This window comes from Aspergillus multicolor, assembly GCF_047715735.1.
Source record: "Aspergillus multicolor strain CBS 133.54 unplaced genomic scaffold BDW74scaffold_7, whole genome shotgun sequence".
In the NCBI taxonomy this organism is placed as follows: domain Eukaryota; kingdom Fungi; phylum Ascomycota; class Eurotiomycetes; order Eurotiales; family Aspergillaceae; genus Aspergillus; species Aspergillus multicolor.
The window spans coordinates 293,868-308,897 of NW_027395958.1; the positions used below are offsets into that span (position 1 = coordinate 293,868).

General features: G+C 49.0%; 3 protein-coding genes across 3 annotated transcripts; 2 read left to right on the plus strand and 1 right to left on the minus strand.

Annotated features, from left to right (window-relative positions):
- Positions 1–859: 859 nt before the first annotated feature.
- Positions 860–4,471, plus strand: BDW74DRAFT_189963 (uncharacterized protein; the record flags this gene model as incomplete). Its single annotated transcript, XM_073732086.1, has 9 exons — positions 860–934; positions 996–1,143; positions 1,203–1,297; positions 1,350–1,964; positions 2,024–2,180; positions 2,236–3,422; positions 3,474–3,602; positions 3,656–3,772; positions 3,822–4,471. 9 exons carry the CDS (start codon positions 860–862, stop codon positions 4,434–4,436), a joined length of 3,138 nt encoding a protein of 1,045 aa, XP_073585580.1. The 3' UTR covers positions 4,437–4,471.
- A 649-nt stretch (positions 4,472–5,120) lies between these two features.
- On the plus strand, positions 5,121–9,625 carry BDW74DRAFT_176457 (RNA dependent RNA polymerase; the record flags this gene model as incomplete). The annotated part of the gene is made up of 4 exons (XM_073728613.1): positions 5,121–5,350; positions 5,399–5,555; positions 5,621–6,062; positions 6,114–9,625. 4 exons carry the CDS (start codon positions 5,121–5,123, stop codon positions 9,623–9,625), a joined length of 4,341 nt encoding a protein of 1,446 aa, XP_073585581.1.
- A 109-nt stretch (positions 9,626–9,734) lies between these two features.
- On the minus strand, positions 9,735–14,982 carry BDW74DRAFT_189968 (DNA-directed DNA polymerase zeta catalytic subunit REV3). The gene is made up of 2 exons (XM_073732087.1): positions 14,699–14,982; positions 9,735–14,646 (listed from the first exon to the last, which is right to left on the minus strand). The coding sequence occupies exons 1-2, from the start codon at positions 14,931–14,933 to the stop codon at positions 9,890–9,892; spliced, it is 4,992 nt and encodes a 1,663-aa protein (XP_073585582.1). The 5' UTR covers positions 14,934–14,982; the 3' UTR covers positions 9,735–9,889.
- Positions 14,983–15,030: the final 48 nt, after the last annotated feature.

The window sequence follows — 15,030 nt, forward strand, 5'->3', positions numbered from 1 at the left end:
GAGGGTTGGATATGTTCGGTATAAAGAGAGGAAATACGCGTGCCTCGTGGCAATTTTCGGCTCATTTCGAGGCTAATAATACCACCTATTGTCATCCTCTTCTATCGGCAATCAACAGCAGCCACGGAATTCCGCCGAGTGGAGGAAGCAAAAGATGACGAATGATAGTGTGGGATGGCGACAACGCCAACCTCTCTTGCTGTCCTGGTGTGCTTCCCCCACGCTAAGATGATTATCTCCAAGGTATTCTTCGGTTCCAGAAGTGGTGGTTGATTCCAAGGTTGTAGCTGTCGGACTGAACGCCGAGTGCGGAATGACCGAGTCTTCCCCGCACGAGATGAGATGTCTGAATTACTTTAAGTCACCGGACGTTCTAGATAGAAACAAAAACTTAGCACTCTACGAACTGGAGTTCTGCATTGACCTTGATGGTATACAATTGTTGCGTACGGCTGCTAGTAGGAATAATGAGTATCATCAAGTTGGAAATATATTCTAAGGTTCCTAGTAGACCTTCTTTCCAGGCAATTATAGGGGCTGTCATTCCATGCAAAATAGGACTTGAAGAACTGTCTATAATAAACCAATGAAGTGGTTCCGACTATACTCAAAGCACAATAGACTTTCTTGAGAAACAACGTCTCTCCTGTAAGTGCGATCGTGAAGTGTGTACTACTGGGCGAGGACAGCCAGTCCTTGGCCCGAGCCGTTGATGGGGCAACCAGTGGCAGAGTTCGCTCCCATCAACAATTGTCCCCTTTTGCTTTAAACAAGAGCTCAGCAACAACGACAGTAATATCCAGTGCCGCTTCTACGGCTAATATATACGCCTAGTCACACCGGCCGAATTGTGGCCATTATGTCCGATACATTTCTTCTCCTAAGCCGTGAGGTGGAACGGTTGGTAAACGCGCCTTATGCGCCCTCACTCCAGGTGAACCCCACTATCTAATGGGTCGAATTAACAGATTAGCTGATGGAGTAAACGAGTCCAGGATCTATACAGATTGACACAGCAGGTTTCGTCAACCACTATCAGTTCGTGGGTATTCCAAAAGCCTTGCCAGATCGGACCTCTCGTCGATGTCCTTGTTGATGGCCTTTCACGCTCCCGCTTAGCCTTACCCTCAATAACGAGGTTCGGTAAGTGCTTCTAAGAGTATTTAATCAAGAATGGCTGGATTGATGTGGCTTAAAAATAGCCCAGGTGCAAGAGTTTCGTGATAGCTTACTCCAGCGATACCCATATCTTCTTGACCAGTTTCTCCAGCAAGCCATTGAAGGCAATGAAGCGGATGTAAGTACCTTTCAAGTCAGCATGTTGAACCACCAGACTGACAGGCCCATAGTATTTTTCAATATGCGTTTTGCTCCTCGCCTCCCCTTTACCTTGCGACATCACAACGCCCGCCACTCTTGCAGTCTTTGTTACGCAAATCATTGAGAGGATGAAGGTAAACCCGTGCGTGAAGACTATTCGGCCACTACATACTATCTCCAGCTGTCTTCAAGCTTCAGGAACATTATCTGAACTTCCGCATGAAGTAATGTCGTGTTTCCAGACAGAGCTTACCAACACACTTCGGAACGTGGAGGACCACATGGGCAACTTGCTATGCCTAGCAACGTTTGCCAGGCTCGTAATTTCTCAAAGCGGCTGCAGCGAAGCGGAAGGTACTGTTAACAACCAGCCATGGTTGCAGAGCATGAGACACTTTTTCGGCCCTAAGCGAGGCCTGAAAACACTAGACCTTGTTGTTCTGCGGGTTATCCTAGCTTGTTCTACTAGCTGCGGTAACCTTACAATCGAAGAGTCCGCGGAGAGTATACGCTTAGCGATCAGCATCTTCGAAAGCGTTGACAAGAAACAGCGGGAGCGCTGGATCGAAGGTAACTCAGCCAAAGTCGCTAAGCTTATGGAGAAGGTTACACGCAATGGTATTGACCACCGTGTACGGGTATTGGTAAGGCACAAGATCTATTGAACTTGATGGCAGTCAAAAGTGATGGCTGACCTCATTAGGGGGTATCTTTCCTCATCTCTCTTGTTCCTGCTACATCGTTACCTCCTGATTTGGCAAAGCTTTCATTAGAATGGATGGTATCAGAGGATGCTCCCGCCGTTCTGGAGATTCTTCCTACTCAAGTCATACCTCGATTAGTGGGGGCGCATGCTGCGAGTTTCTGACTTTCAGCCCATGGAGATGAATACTAACTGTTTCTAGGTTCGTTTAGGGCAACCTGCATTGGACAAAGTGCTACTATATGTCATATCATCAGTACCTACAAATCCGACCGATGTTGTGAGCTTGGCCAAGCTACGAATATCGAAATTAATGCTTCAAGGTCTGCGCGCGTCAAACTTACAATCTGCGATTATGGTGTCCGAGCAGTATCGTAACACCATGAACAACCTGATGGAGAGCTTCCCAAGACAGTTGTCTGATGTAGAATGTGGCGGGGCTATTATTTGCCATCGCTTAGCCGTGAGGCTGGAGAACGACCTGCTGTCCGATTTACTTGCGTTCTGGGCGGAAGCAGCTCTCCCACAAAGCATGGGAGAGTCGGAACGCTCATCTGCAGTCGCCCCGCTCAGCAGCCTATTGAACAGGAACAAGATTTTGCTGTCGGAGCATGAATGCCAATCATCAAAAATCAGATCTTTAGAATCGTGGACTGCAATTCCATCTCCTAAGATGCGCCAAATAACCGACCCTCCGAGGAATGATTGGAGAAATGGGATGAGAGATATCATGGTTAAGAACTCCAGATTGTTAAGTGACAGTATCATGCAAAAAGTTGAGGATATCTGCTATGATCTGGAGCAGCGCTGTGGCAGCATTGAGGCCCCCCTTCGCATCGTCGAAGAAGAACGCACAAAATACTACTTGCAGGCAGAACAGTTGAAGGAGCAAAATTGCGGGCTGGAGTCTCAGCTACACCAAGCCACGAGCACCATTGCAGAGCTTCGAGAGGAGATATCTCGTCTGGCAGGGCAGGCCAGTTCGGCCACTGGCCGCGTTGACGAGCTGACCGCGAGCTTGACTCAAGCACGACATGAGCTTGAAGAGCTACAGCATACATCGCAGAGAATTCTATCGACTGAGAGAGAATCGTTTAGGTCTAGGGAGCTTGACATCATTGCATCCTTGACAGAAAAAGAAGAGAGTCTGGATGAACTCCGGGAAGAGATCAAACGCCGGACCGGAGTAAATGATGACTTGACAGTAAAACTGGCAACTGCTTTGAACGACAAGGATTCTCTTACTCAGGAAATCGCCGCTATGAGAAATGAAATCTCAACCTTAGTGAAGGAACTAGAAGAGGGCAGGGTAACTATTACGCAGAAAGATAATACGATCGCACACTTGGAAATTGAGAAAACAAGTGCAGACGAGCTGGCCAAAGATCTGCAGAACAAGGTCTGTAGCCAGAAGATGGTCTTAGCATCAAGAGACTAAACGTATATGCAGTTGCTTGAAGAGGCTTCCAAGGCTGAAAGTCTTGATGCTGCTCTCCGTGACACCGCTGAAAGGTCTAATGCCGGTTTAGAAGAGCTACGACGGCAATCCGAGGCAGAAGCTTTGAGGATGGCTGAAGAGGTAGTCTCTCATAAATGGCCCTCCCTAAGTATGCGTAACACTGACATTAACAGGCGGTGGAGCGAAAGTTGGAGGTCGAGTCTCTGCAGAGTATAATACATGAAACGAGGTCTGATGCCACGAGAGAGCTACAAACGAGGGAGAAGCGTATCCAGCATTTGGAGCGTAAAGTAAGTGAAGAGAGGCGTCGTGTGTTCCTACGATCTAACGCACGTACAGGTACAACATCTACGAGAAGAGCGATCCGCCAAAGCACGCGAGTTTTCGGAAGCACAGCAGCACATTAGCCGATTGATGGGTGTCATGGGCTTCAAGCCCCCTGCGCCTTCAGAGCATTGCGTCTCAAGCAAACAGCGTTCTCGGCCTTCATCCGAGCAACCTCAGGCCGCCACAACGCAAACGCAAACAGAGTCGGGGGCCATGACTTTCGAAAGCCGCGAAGAGGACCCCTTAACTACATCTGTCGAATTTGCTACGCCTCGACCAGGTGGTCGCAGCCCCAAAAGGTCTCGCAATAACGCTTTCCCTTCCGCTCAGCCGTCACCTCCACGATCTCAAGAGGGCATTAAGAAACCTCGAGAATCGGTCTTTCGAAGCACTCGTAAGAGGACTCAGGAACGAAAGCCTCTTAGAGAGGCCGACCAGAACAGCCAATATTCGCAAGGCACTGAGCTGCTGTCGTGCAGTCGCCGAGAGAGTTTCCAGGACAGCCAACTCAATCGTCCGGACCGAAACCACCTCGACGACATAGACTTAGATCTGGACCTGGAGTTTTCAAAGGATTTTGTTTTTACTAGCACATCTATGTCCGAACTCAATGGACATGCGCGCTAATAACGACCCTGAAATCAATTGCTGGAGCGTGTTCCCTAATCTTGTCTCAGAGGTTTGCACAGAATAATAGTAGTATATATACTAACAGAATATTTGGCGCACATAATGGCCTGGCCTGGTAGAGTTGATGACCTAACACCCTAGCCAGCAGCTCGGTCGGGCTTGCTGGTATGTAGCCAGAAGAAGTTCACGTACTCGTCACTTCGCTGAGCGTATGTCCTCTCTTTTGCCAGTTCCTGGAACATCATGTCATATTGCTTTTGCCCAACGGGTGTTTGCAGAACTCTCGGCGTCAAATCAACACAGAATGTGAGACTCTTTCTTGGGGCTGGAGAGAGACATTTCACTCACCCACTTCACATCCTCCCCTTTCTTCTCCTTCACCATTTCCTCATCTTCTTGAGAATCCTAACACGAGCATTGAGAGCTATATCATCTTGCAGAATGTCAATAACTTGAGAGTCTAGCAAGATTATTCAGCTTGCTCATCCTCGACCTGACAGTCATCTGTTTGACCTCTTCCCCCAGGCCAACTCGGGTTTCATCCCAACGACGAGAGTAAGTGATTGAATTTTCTTTGATTCCCCAACAGTCACTCATCAAGTTCTTTGCTAATGGATAATGTAACCTCGCAGCTTATTGTACTTATCTTCGTATAATCCGCAGCAGCCCTACGAGTCAACGATGCCTCCACCTAGAAACCGCCTGAATCCCGTGTTTCAGCCCTCTCGCCAGCAGCTGATAATAGCATCATGGAAGACCTGGGAGTCAGTGGCCATCAATCTCACAAATGTCCCCGCAGAGGCAAGTACACAGGATCTTTGGGAGGTGTTCATAAATGAGGGCAACATACATTCAATCGACATATTCGAAGACAATGGAAACAGAACACAAAAAGCAAAGATACGGTTCAGGTGAATGATCCATCTCTTTCCTGCTATCTTTCGAGATCTAACGGACAGGCCTCCCCCGGAAAACGATTTCTGGAACAGCAATTCCAGGCGTATCAGGCTCCATAGCGGGAGAATAATCAACATTTTTATGAGCCTTGACAGTAGGCCTCAGGACTGGGAAGTACCCAGTCCGGTCCGGAAGGGAATCAGCTATCCAGCAGAAGTTGTAAGTTACTTCGAAGACATTTCGCCCGTCGATTGTTGCGTCCTCACACGGCATTTACTGTCCAGAAAGTACCCATCTCCTCGTTAGACATCGGAGTCCTAGTCGACGAGACTACGATGGTGCGAATGCGCACTGTGGGGTCATTGACGACGGGAAACGCCTCACTGGTGTTGGATTTGAGAAGAAGGAATCTGCTTGTTTACTTTGAGCTTCATCCGTTAAGCTCGTCGAGACCGCTGGATTATCGCCTCCAGGTTTCCTTCTCACAGCTCGATAGATTCTTCCAGGCTGAAAATCCCACAACTGGAGGTGTTTCACACTTCACTTTCCTTAGCTCTCCGCCTATATATCACCGTCGAATCAGGAACACGCAAAACACGTTTACAGACGAAACATCGTGGCGAGAGGCAGATACATGGTTCAGGCAGGCTCATATCGTCCACTATCCACAAGAGCTAGCTACCCTTCCTGTGAGCTTACGAAAGTCGAACCCAATCATTGATATTGGTTTGTTATGCATATCGTCTGCCGTTTGCATGCATTGCTGACACTTTGTAGGTCGTTGGAACGCATTTCGAATAAATTACCCGAAGAACTGCAACTCTGAGGCAAAGTTCATGTCCTTTTGTGCCATCTTAGGTGATTATAACATTATTGTTGAAGAGAACAACCTATTCACCGTTCATGATGAACGGCCTACGCCTATTTGGGAGTGGATTGACCTCGATCCCAAGGCTTCCGGCACGTCGTCTAGCTCCCTTCACGGCCTCTTTGACACAAACCATGTTCATTTGTCATTCGCAGTCCGCTATCTATTGGAAGTATGCATGAGTGATGGTTATCTCTCCGAGTTCACCATGACGCGTGAGTTCGCTTTGAAGTTGGCTGAACTGGAGGAAGTCCAGGCAAGAAAGCTTCTCGAACATGTCGCTTTCCAAAAGAAAACGTACTACAATCCGATGGAAATCTTTGACATCAAGTTTGTCAAAGGGGCGATAGTAGGGAAGATACCATTTTACTGCTGCCACATGCGTTCTGCAAGAATTACGCCTAGCACGGTTTACTACAATCTGCCTTCTGTCGACATCTCGAATCGTGTCGTCCGACAATACATTCACCTTGCTGACAACTTCCTTCGAGTCAAATTTACGGATGAAAAGCACAAGGGTCGGATCAATGCCATTGCTGAGAATACCATGGACGAGGTATTTACCCGGGTCAAAAGAGCGTTGGCGAACGGTATCACTATTGGAAGCACACGTTACGAATTTCTCGCCTTTGGAAACTCTCAGTTTCGTGAGCATGGAGCGTACTTTTTTGCCCCAAAGGATGGTGTAACTGCTGCTAGCATTCGCGCCTGGATGGGACAGTTTAGTCACATCAGAAACATTGCTAAATATGCCGCCAGGTTAGGACAATGTTTCTCTACCACCCGAGCCTTCTCAGGCTGCACTGCACATGTCAAGGTAATCAACGATGTTGAGCGGAATGGTTATACCTTCTCAGATGGCGTCGGTAAGATATCAATGTTCCTTGCGCAGATGGCGGCGTCGGAGCTCAAAATCAAGACGCCTATCAAAGAACCGCCCTCTGCCTATCAATTCCGCCTTGGAGGCTGCAAAGGGATGCTCATCATCTCCCCGGAAGCTCAGCGTCAGGAAGTTCACATCCGGAAGAGTCAATACAAGTTTCCGGCACTGTCTCAAGGGCTGGAAATCATTCGCTGGTCCCAGTTTACTATCGCAAACCTCAATAGACAGCTGATTCTTGTGCTTTCCGCTCTCGGGGTCGCTGATAGCATGTTCCATCTGAAGCTCAAAGCAATGCTGAGAGGTCTGGATGAGGCCAGGGAAAGTGATCCAAAGGCAGTCTATCTGCTCAGGAAGTATGTGGACCCTAATCAAGTCACCTTGGCCGTTAGTCAAATGGTTCTCGACGGCTTTAGGAAGTCAACCGAGCCGTTCGTAACTTCCCTTTCGACTCTTTGGAGGGTATGGCATCTGAAATACCTGAAGGAAAAGGCAAGGATAGTCATCGACGAAGGCGCATGTCTCTTGGGTTGCATGGACGAGACTGCGACACTCAAAGGGCACTTCACTGATCAGATACCCAAAAAAGATGCCCCCCTTGAGGTGAAGATTGCAGCCCTACCTGAGATATTCGTACAGGTATACTTTGACGGCCAATACAAGATAATAGAAGGACTATGCATTCTAGCTCGCAACCCTTCTCTTCATCCTGGCGACATTCGTGTGGTTAGGGCTGTCAACGCTCCAAGCCTGCATCATCTGAAGGACGTAGTTGTCCTACCACAGACTGGCGACCGCGACGTTGCAAGTATGTGCTCCGGCGGTGACCTTGATGGAGACGATTACCTTGTCATTTGGGACCAGGATCTTCTGCCGGACGATTGGTTTCGCGATCCCATGAAGTACGATAGCGAGAAAGCTCATGAACTCGATCACGACGTTACGGTTAACGAGGTCACATCATTTTTCGTCACTTACATGAAGAACAACTGTCTTCCGACAATTGCTCATGCACATCTCGCATGGGCAGACTACCTTGACGGTGGCGTCAACGAATCAAAATGCGTACAGCTTGCCCAACTTCACTCGAATGCGGTTGACTACAACAAGACAGGCAATCCGGCTGTGATGACCCGGGCGTTACGGCCTAAAAAATGGCCTCATTTTATGGAGAAAACTCACAAACCTGAGCACACTCAGTACCACTCACGGAAAGTCCTTGGCCAGCTCTATAATGCCGTAGAACGTGTTGACTTTGTCCCGAACCTCGAAATGGATTTTGATAAACGAATTCTAGACTGCAATATTGAAGTACCTGATGACATGTACGACTTTGCCAAAAGCCTCAAGGGCGAATACGACACTGCCATCCGTCGGATCATGGCACAGCATGAGATCAAGACGGAGTTCGAGGTGTGGTCCACGTTCGTGCTTAGCCACTCTGGGCTAGAAAGGGACTACAAGTACCACGAGACAATCGGCGACTTGTCTTTGTCGCTGCAAGAAACCTTCAAAAAACGAGCATTTGACAAAGTTGGCGGTCGGACATTCGCTGTCCTCGCCCCCCTCGTCGTTGCTATGTACCGAGTCACCCACAAAGAGATGGCTGGAGCACTGGCAAAACATCGGGAGGAGAGTCAAGGAGAGTCAAAAGCCCTAAAGGTCGAACAATTGCCTTTGATCAGCTTTCCATGGATATTTTCAAAGGTTCTCGGCCAGATTGCGGTCGGCCACTACGACGACTCTGACTCTACCAATGCTCTCTCGAAGAAGACACACCTTGATCGACCTATAGCACACCAGATAGGCGAAGCAGAGCTCGATGCGTTCTTTAAGAAAGACGACACAATCAAGCAGAACAACGAAGCATCCAACACACCCGGAAGCCCGCAAGGCGATGATCCCTTTGGTCTGGGCCTATATGATAACACTGATGCTACAACCGTCGCCAGCAGCCAGCTATCCTCCAGTGAGTGCAACATTGAGTCGCTCGAGCAACTTCTCGGTTTTGGCCCCCTCAATGCCTCAAGCTTGCCGTCCTCATCGGTCATAGTCCCCTCTGTCTCAGTCAAAGAAGGCACTCTTTTGGATTTCGACCGCGACCTTGCCGAGGGCGGATGGGAGGCTAACCCTAAGAAAGCCGCTTTGGATCTACTGGAGGACCAGCCTGCGCAACAAGACAGCGACGAGCAGACTGGTTTGCTTATGAGCTCGTTGCTATGCAATGCTACATCGAGCTTCGACGAGAATCGGCCAGTCCAGCGAGCGAGCGACAAGCAAAAGGATTTCCCTTCTGGCCCGTTCACATTTGATGCTGCGTCAGGCGGGACGAAGCAGCCGGTCCACCCCCCGAGCGACATGCGAAATGTGTTGTCTCTGAGCCCCTTGATAGTCAACACTGCACCCGGATTGAAGGAAGACCAGCTCACTGACAAAGCAAAGGGCATACAGAGTCGGGTAGTTGAAATTGTGGAGGAGGATTCTGATGGAGGCGATGACCCCCTTAGCCTCGATAAGCTTAACGAGCTGGCTGGTCTTTAGGATGAAGCGAATACTGATTTTTATGCATCTTGCGCAGTCATGTTCCTATTTCCCGCCTATCAAAGATATAGGCCTAGCATGGATCTTGCGAATGTTCATTGATCTAATGGTTACGAGGTGTCCAAAATAGCCAAGTCGGCCTAGCTGACAATAACTATCCTAACCATCTAGAATGCCAGGAACTGTAGCCCGTATTACCTCAAGGTGACGTCCTGAATTTCCCAAAATAAGTCCGTAGCCAAGGTGCACCTTCCCAATCGTAAACTACCACTCCAAATCATCACCACAATTGTCCTGTAGAAGCTGGATGACAGGATCAAGCAAAGCATTGGTATGTCTCCAACTAGCCAGACTCCTTGTTCTTGCGTAGAAAACAGGACAGTCCAGGCTATCGCATTTGACTTTATCCCCAAACGGAACGTCCATGCAAGACCGGCAAACACGCTCAAGATTAGCCACCCTTTGCTCAGCCTGGCGTTGCCGGGTGACAAGCTCAAGCAACGAGGTATGAGAATGCCCCATACAACCCGAACAGAGAGGAACTTCGGCATCGTAGAGTTTAGCCTTGCAGACAATACAGGTCGACGCTTTCATGTAGGACTCGAGAGTTCGGACGCTGCTCTTTCCGCCAACGAGAGAGGATGTGCCCTCTACGCGGCGGATGCGATGAACCTTCGGCATCTCATCGTACCACTGGCGGACATTAGCTCCAACAAGGTTGAAGATGCGCTCTAGGGGCGGAATGAGGTTCTTCGTGATGTAGTATTCTGCATCCAGGTCGAGCTGGGCATCTTGGAGGAGCGTCTCTGGGGGTACGCAGCGGTCAATAAGTCTTGACCCTGGAGCTCCTGTGACGACGACGTAAGGAATGCGCTCCCCGTACTGGGGTTCCGCGCGAGGGTCCTCGAGCATCTTCTTTGTGCTGATGAGAGCTCCGGCCGGGAGTGTCCCGTTCTCGCTGTAGGTTCCGAGTTTTACTGCTCGAGCAAAGCAAAAGTCCTGGACCGATACCCGTCCCCGCATGATTTTCGTGCACTGGCTCTGAAAATAGCTCTTCACCTGGCTTAGATCCGATGTCCTGAAGAGCAGCTTGAGTGCCTTCTCTTCGATCTTTTGCTCTGCAGGGGTGCCATCGCGACGGACAGTTTCGATGCCCTTGGCGTCGAATTCGGGCTCCTTCTGGTCTCTATGTTCATACTTAAGGCCAACGTATCGTTTCTTCGCGAGCAGCACACATGGGTGATAAACTTTCTCGAATTTGAGCTTGATAGGCTGCGGATTCAGTTCGGTAACAGCCTGGGCAATTTCCTCGCCAATATCAAAGGCCTGGTCTCGAGTACGTCCCTTGAGGTAGACGAAAAGACTGTCTGTATCTCCATAAACCACCTCAGCGCCCCATCGCTCGACTGAATGGATGAACGCGATGGCTTTTTCGAGGGTCTCGCGCCCCGATTGAACAATGCTATCGGCTATTTCAGCGCAGGGCATTCTCCCTGAGAAGGAAGCCGAGGTGTATCCATATGTGACATTGGCTATTAGCTTCAGTGCAAGTTGTCGGTGGTTAAGAAGGCGCTGCAGCGCTCGGTCTTCTTTGTCTGTCTTCATTCCGGTCTTGACCATCACGCGGGTCTCCAATATCTCCGCAAGCATTTTGGCGAGCAGCGACTTCCGCACCTCGGAATTCGCATATATCATGCCATTCGGCGCGATATTGATGTGGTCTTTGAGCAGTTCCAGCAGCCTGGGCTGCCGATTATAGTCCATGAAACCCATCTTATTTCGCCCCCTCCACGACTGGACCCTCCCAAGAAAGGTAGAGTAACAATAATTGTAAGCGATCATGATGCTAGGGTATAATGACTGGAAGTCCAAAACAATAAGTGGACTAGTATAGAAGTCGCTTTGGGGTTCCATAACCAATGGAAGACACTCAAGGGCATTCTGCTGACCAACTTGCTTTCTGCTCGGTGAGACAAGCATGAAGTTCTCTGGCTTCGCAATTCGAAACATCAGAGACTCGACCTTGAACTGGGAGCCTCGAGAGAACACTGAATAAAAGTCGATGCCGAGTAGTCTGGCCTGTTCGCTGGTTCTTGGTATCAATTCATTGGCGTTGAGGATTTCGATGTTCATTCGAACACGTGAAGAGAAGTAATTGATGACTTTCATAAAGTCTCGAGGCTTATCACTCTGATACCACGTAGTGAGGTCCTGGAACGAGTAATGCGGAATTCGCCGGTGCAGAAGATGGAAAACGACGTTCTCCATGGTGTACTGCAGCAAAGTCATCTCACTCCTCATTGCGCGCCATATGTTGATTATATGCCGCCCAGTAACTCGAATGGATGACGTGTGGTTGAATCCCCATTTATCAGGCTCCTTGCCAAACCGTCCATGGGCTTGTGACTTGACCCGTGACAGTTCGTCACAAATATTAAAGTCGTACTTCTTCCTGGCCCTCTCAATAACATATCCCCATGAACCGTTATGCACTTCGTATCCAGTGATAATATCAGGATCATATAATCGAACGATATCGACTAGGCGGTTGATTAGGTCCAGTTCTGTCGGTTCGTGCTCCCATTCGAATTTCAAAGCTTTGGAGATTTTGAATTCAGGAGGGTCCCCTTCCCCTTGAAAGACGACACCTGATGGGATTTCATCCTCGGGGTCTTCTTCCGAGTTGATACACCAAAATAAGGAGGCTATTTCATCTTCCTCGGGGTTTGGTGAGAGCACGCCACGGGTATTTACATGGACTTCCATGCTCATGGTGCTCATATATTGAGCCTGATGCTCGACACTAGCCGACTTTTTATTCTGCGAATACTTAAATCCATGGTCGTTCTTCTGCGTTGGGCCCTCGATCTGTGAGAGTGCCTTGACGCGAGTCTCCTTCTCCTCGCGCTTTTCTTTTGTTTTGGTGGTTGCTGTTACAGATTTTCGCTGTTCAGCTTCAAACCAAGCGATAACCTCTGAGCGGCTCGGAGGCACTGGGGCAAATTCCCAGAATCTGGCCGTGCACTTCACCCGCAGCTCGTTGTCAACTTCTTCCCAGTCACATCTGGCTTTGGATGCTATGTTCTCTGCCAGCATTGCAGGTAAACGGCCAGAAGGGTCAAAGCTAGGAAGGTAGCGTATACTGACGCCTTCAAGATGAAACTCTCTTCCTGCATAGTCACGGGGACGATCAGGAACATCACTATCCATGCTGTAGTGCGCCTTTGAATAGATCATATTTGAGAGGCCGTATGAGTTCAGTGTCGATGAAACTTCACCGACATCCGGGCAAGCTCGTCGTAAGCATCCCAAGCGAGTGCCTGACGGGATGTTAAAAGCCTCAAACAAGGGTGCTGCGAAGTCGGTTGTGACGGTTTCCGGTGGGCTACTGAACCCTGTCACAGGGGAAGAAGGCGGCTGTACCGTGCTCTCACTATCCTTAGAGTTGCTGGGCTCCTTTGCTACCATCGCTAATAAGTCTTTCGAGCTCGAGGCTTCTTGGCTAAACCGCAAGACTGTCATGGGGTCGTTAGGATCCTTGACAACAGGAAAGTTCAGGGTACCATGTTGACTACTTCCTTTAGGACGGAGTATTTGTTGAGATGAGCTTTGTCTGAGTGACAAGGGTGGCTCCATAGTACGACTTGGGGTGCTGAGTCCGTTGATGCCACTCTCTGGATTCGCGTTCCAAGTTTGAACATGGTCAGACTGCTCCGGAGCCCGGGAAGAGCTACGCAACATCTCAGAATGTTCCAGTCTCGGATAATCGTTTTGCAGGTTCGGTTGGGTCGGGGTCTTGAAATTTGCTGCACTCAAGGTACTGGGTACATCACTCGGCGGTGCCTCTAGTCCAGCAATTGAAGGGACAGGAGCATGAGACCCATGCGCATGTGGACTAGCTTCAGGATTCTCTTCCTGCTGCATATCACTCTTCAGGTCCGCCTGCTCCATCTCATTTTCAGTTTCCTCGTAATCAACATCAGATAATACATCGACCATGCCATTCTCATCAGAGGAGTAGTGACCCGCATCCAATCCAGCGGTTCGAATGGCATCTTCGTCAACATAATCCTGGGCTTGCCCTTCTATATAATCGTTTTCAGAGCTATAAGGAAGTTTCAGGTTGGCATAACCGTCGAGACCAGGGAAGAAATCTTCAATGCTCTCCAAAGCGGTCTTGATATCCCTCGCATAGGAATTATCCCGCAAAAGCCCATCTAGAGTCGCGTCCTTGTCGCTATCTCGGCCTTTCTCCTCGGCTGCAATCTGTGCGACTAGTTCTTGGAACTCATCTTTATGAATCCAGTCTCCCTGAGAATTCTTCCTCGGATCAGATGAGAATGAAACAAGGTCTTCGATGCTGAACGGGCTGCTTTCCGGATCTTCAAGCCCAAGTTTTCTTTTTCGCCGACGCTTTTCATCCTGCCATAATCCCGCCATGCTTGGGACAAGCTTTTCGTTTGATGCCATAGGTTTCAAAAACTCCGCGAAGTCATGATGGATAGAGCGTTCGTTAATTTCAAGTCTGTTCAAAATATCTTGAACGCAGACGTCGGCTTCCAAAGGACAGTGGCTCTGCTTGCCCAAGTTCCCTTCATCTGAAATCCAGTCGGGCGGTATTGATCGGTCATGCCACCGATGGGACAAATCAGGAAGATCCAGATACTCCGGTATAGGGGAGCGGAATTTGACCTTGCTGCATTTCATGAACGCGCAACCAAACAAGTTATAGTCACACATCCATTGCGGAACATATTGCAAATGACTTTCGTATGGTTGAATTGGGCGTTTCATTACAGCTCCTTGGAGCAGCAGATCCGCTAGCCTTGTGATGTAGATGGGATTCAACAAGTATACTTTGAAGAAGAATCGATAACCCACATGATAGCCGTAAAACGGAACGCCCTTTACCAAAGTAATATGTCCAACAAAGGCTGTCTTTTTGTCGTATGCATTGCGGCGATAGCTGACAGCTAATGCATGGTCTATAGACAGGTGTAGACTTTTTGCCGCAGCACGCACTAATCATACTGTTAGCTGAGGGAAAGAAAGACAGAACCGGTAGTGGCAAACCTGCATCGGGGTTCAGATCCCCGTCATACTGGATGTAGAGGTAGGGAAAGGCTCCGTGGACATGGACGCATATTTTCTGTCCCGTTTCTATAGTACCGAATATCCTGATGACAGGAACCTTAGGCCTATAGTTCTTTTCACTATTGCCATCTCGGTACGGCAGTGGAGGATCGAATTCTGATGGGTTTGCCTGATAATGGTCCACACAGTTTAGGCGCACTTGGAAGGGCTCCATGGGTTATGCTGATTCCGTGACAGCGAGAGCTGTCACCAAAAAGGGAAAAGTTCATACGACATAAGCATATCATCACCAACTTTACAAAACAATAAAG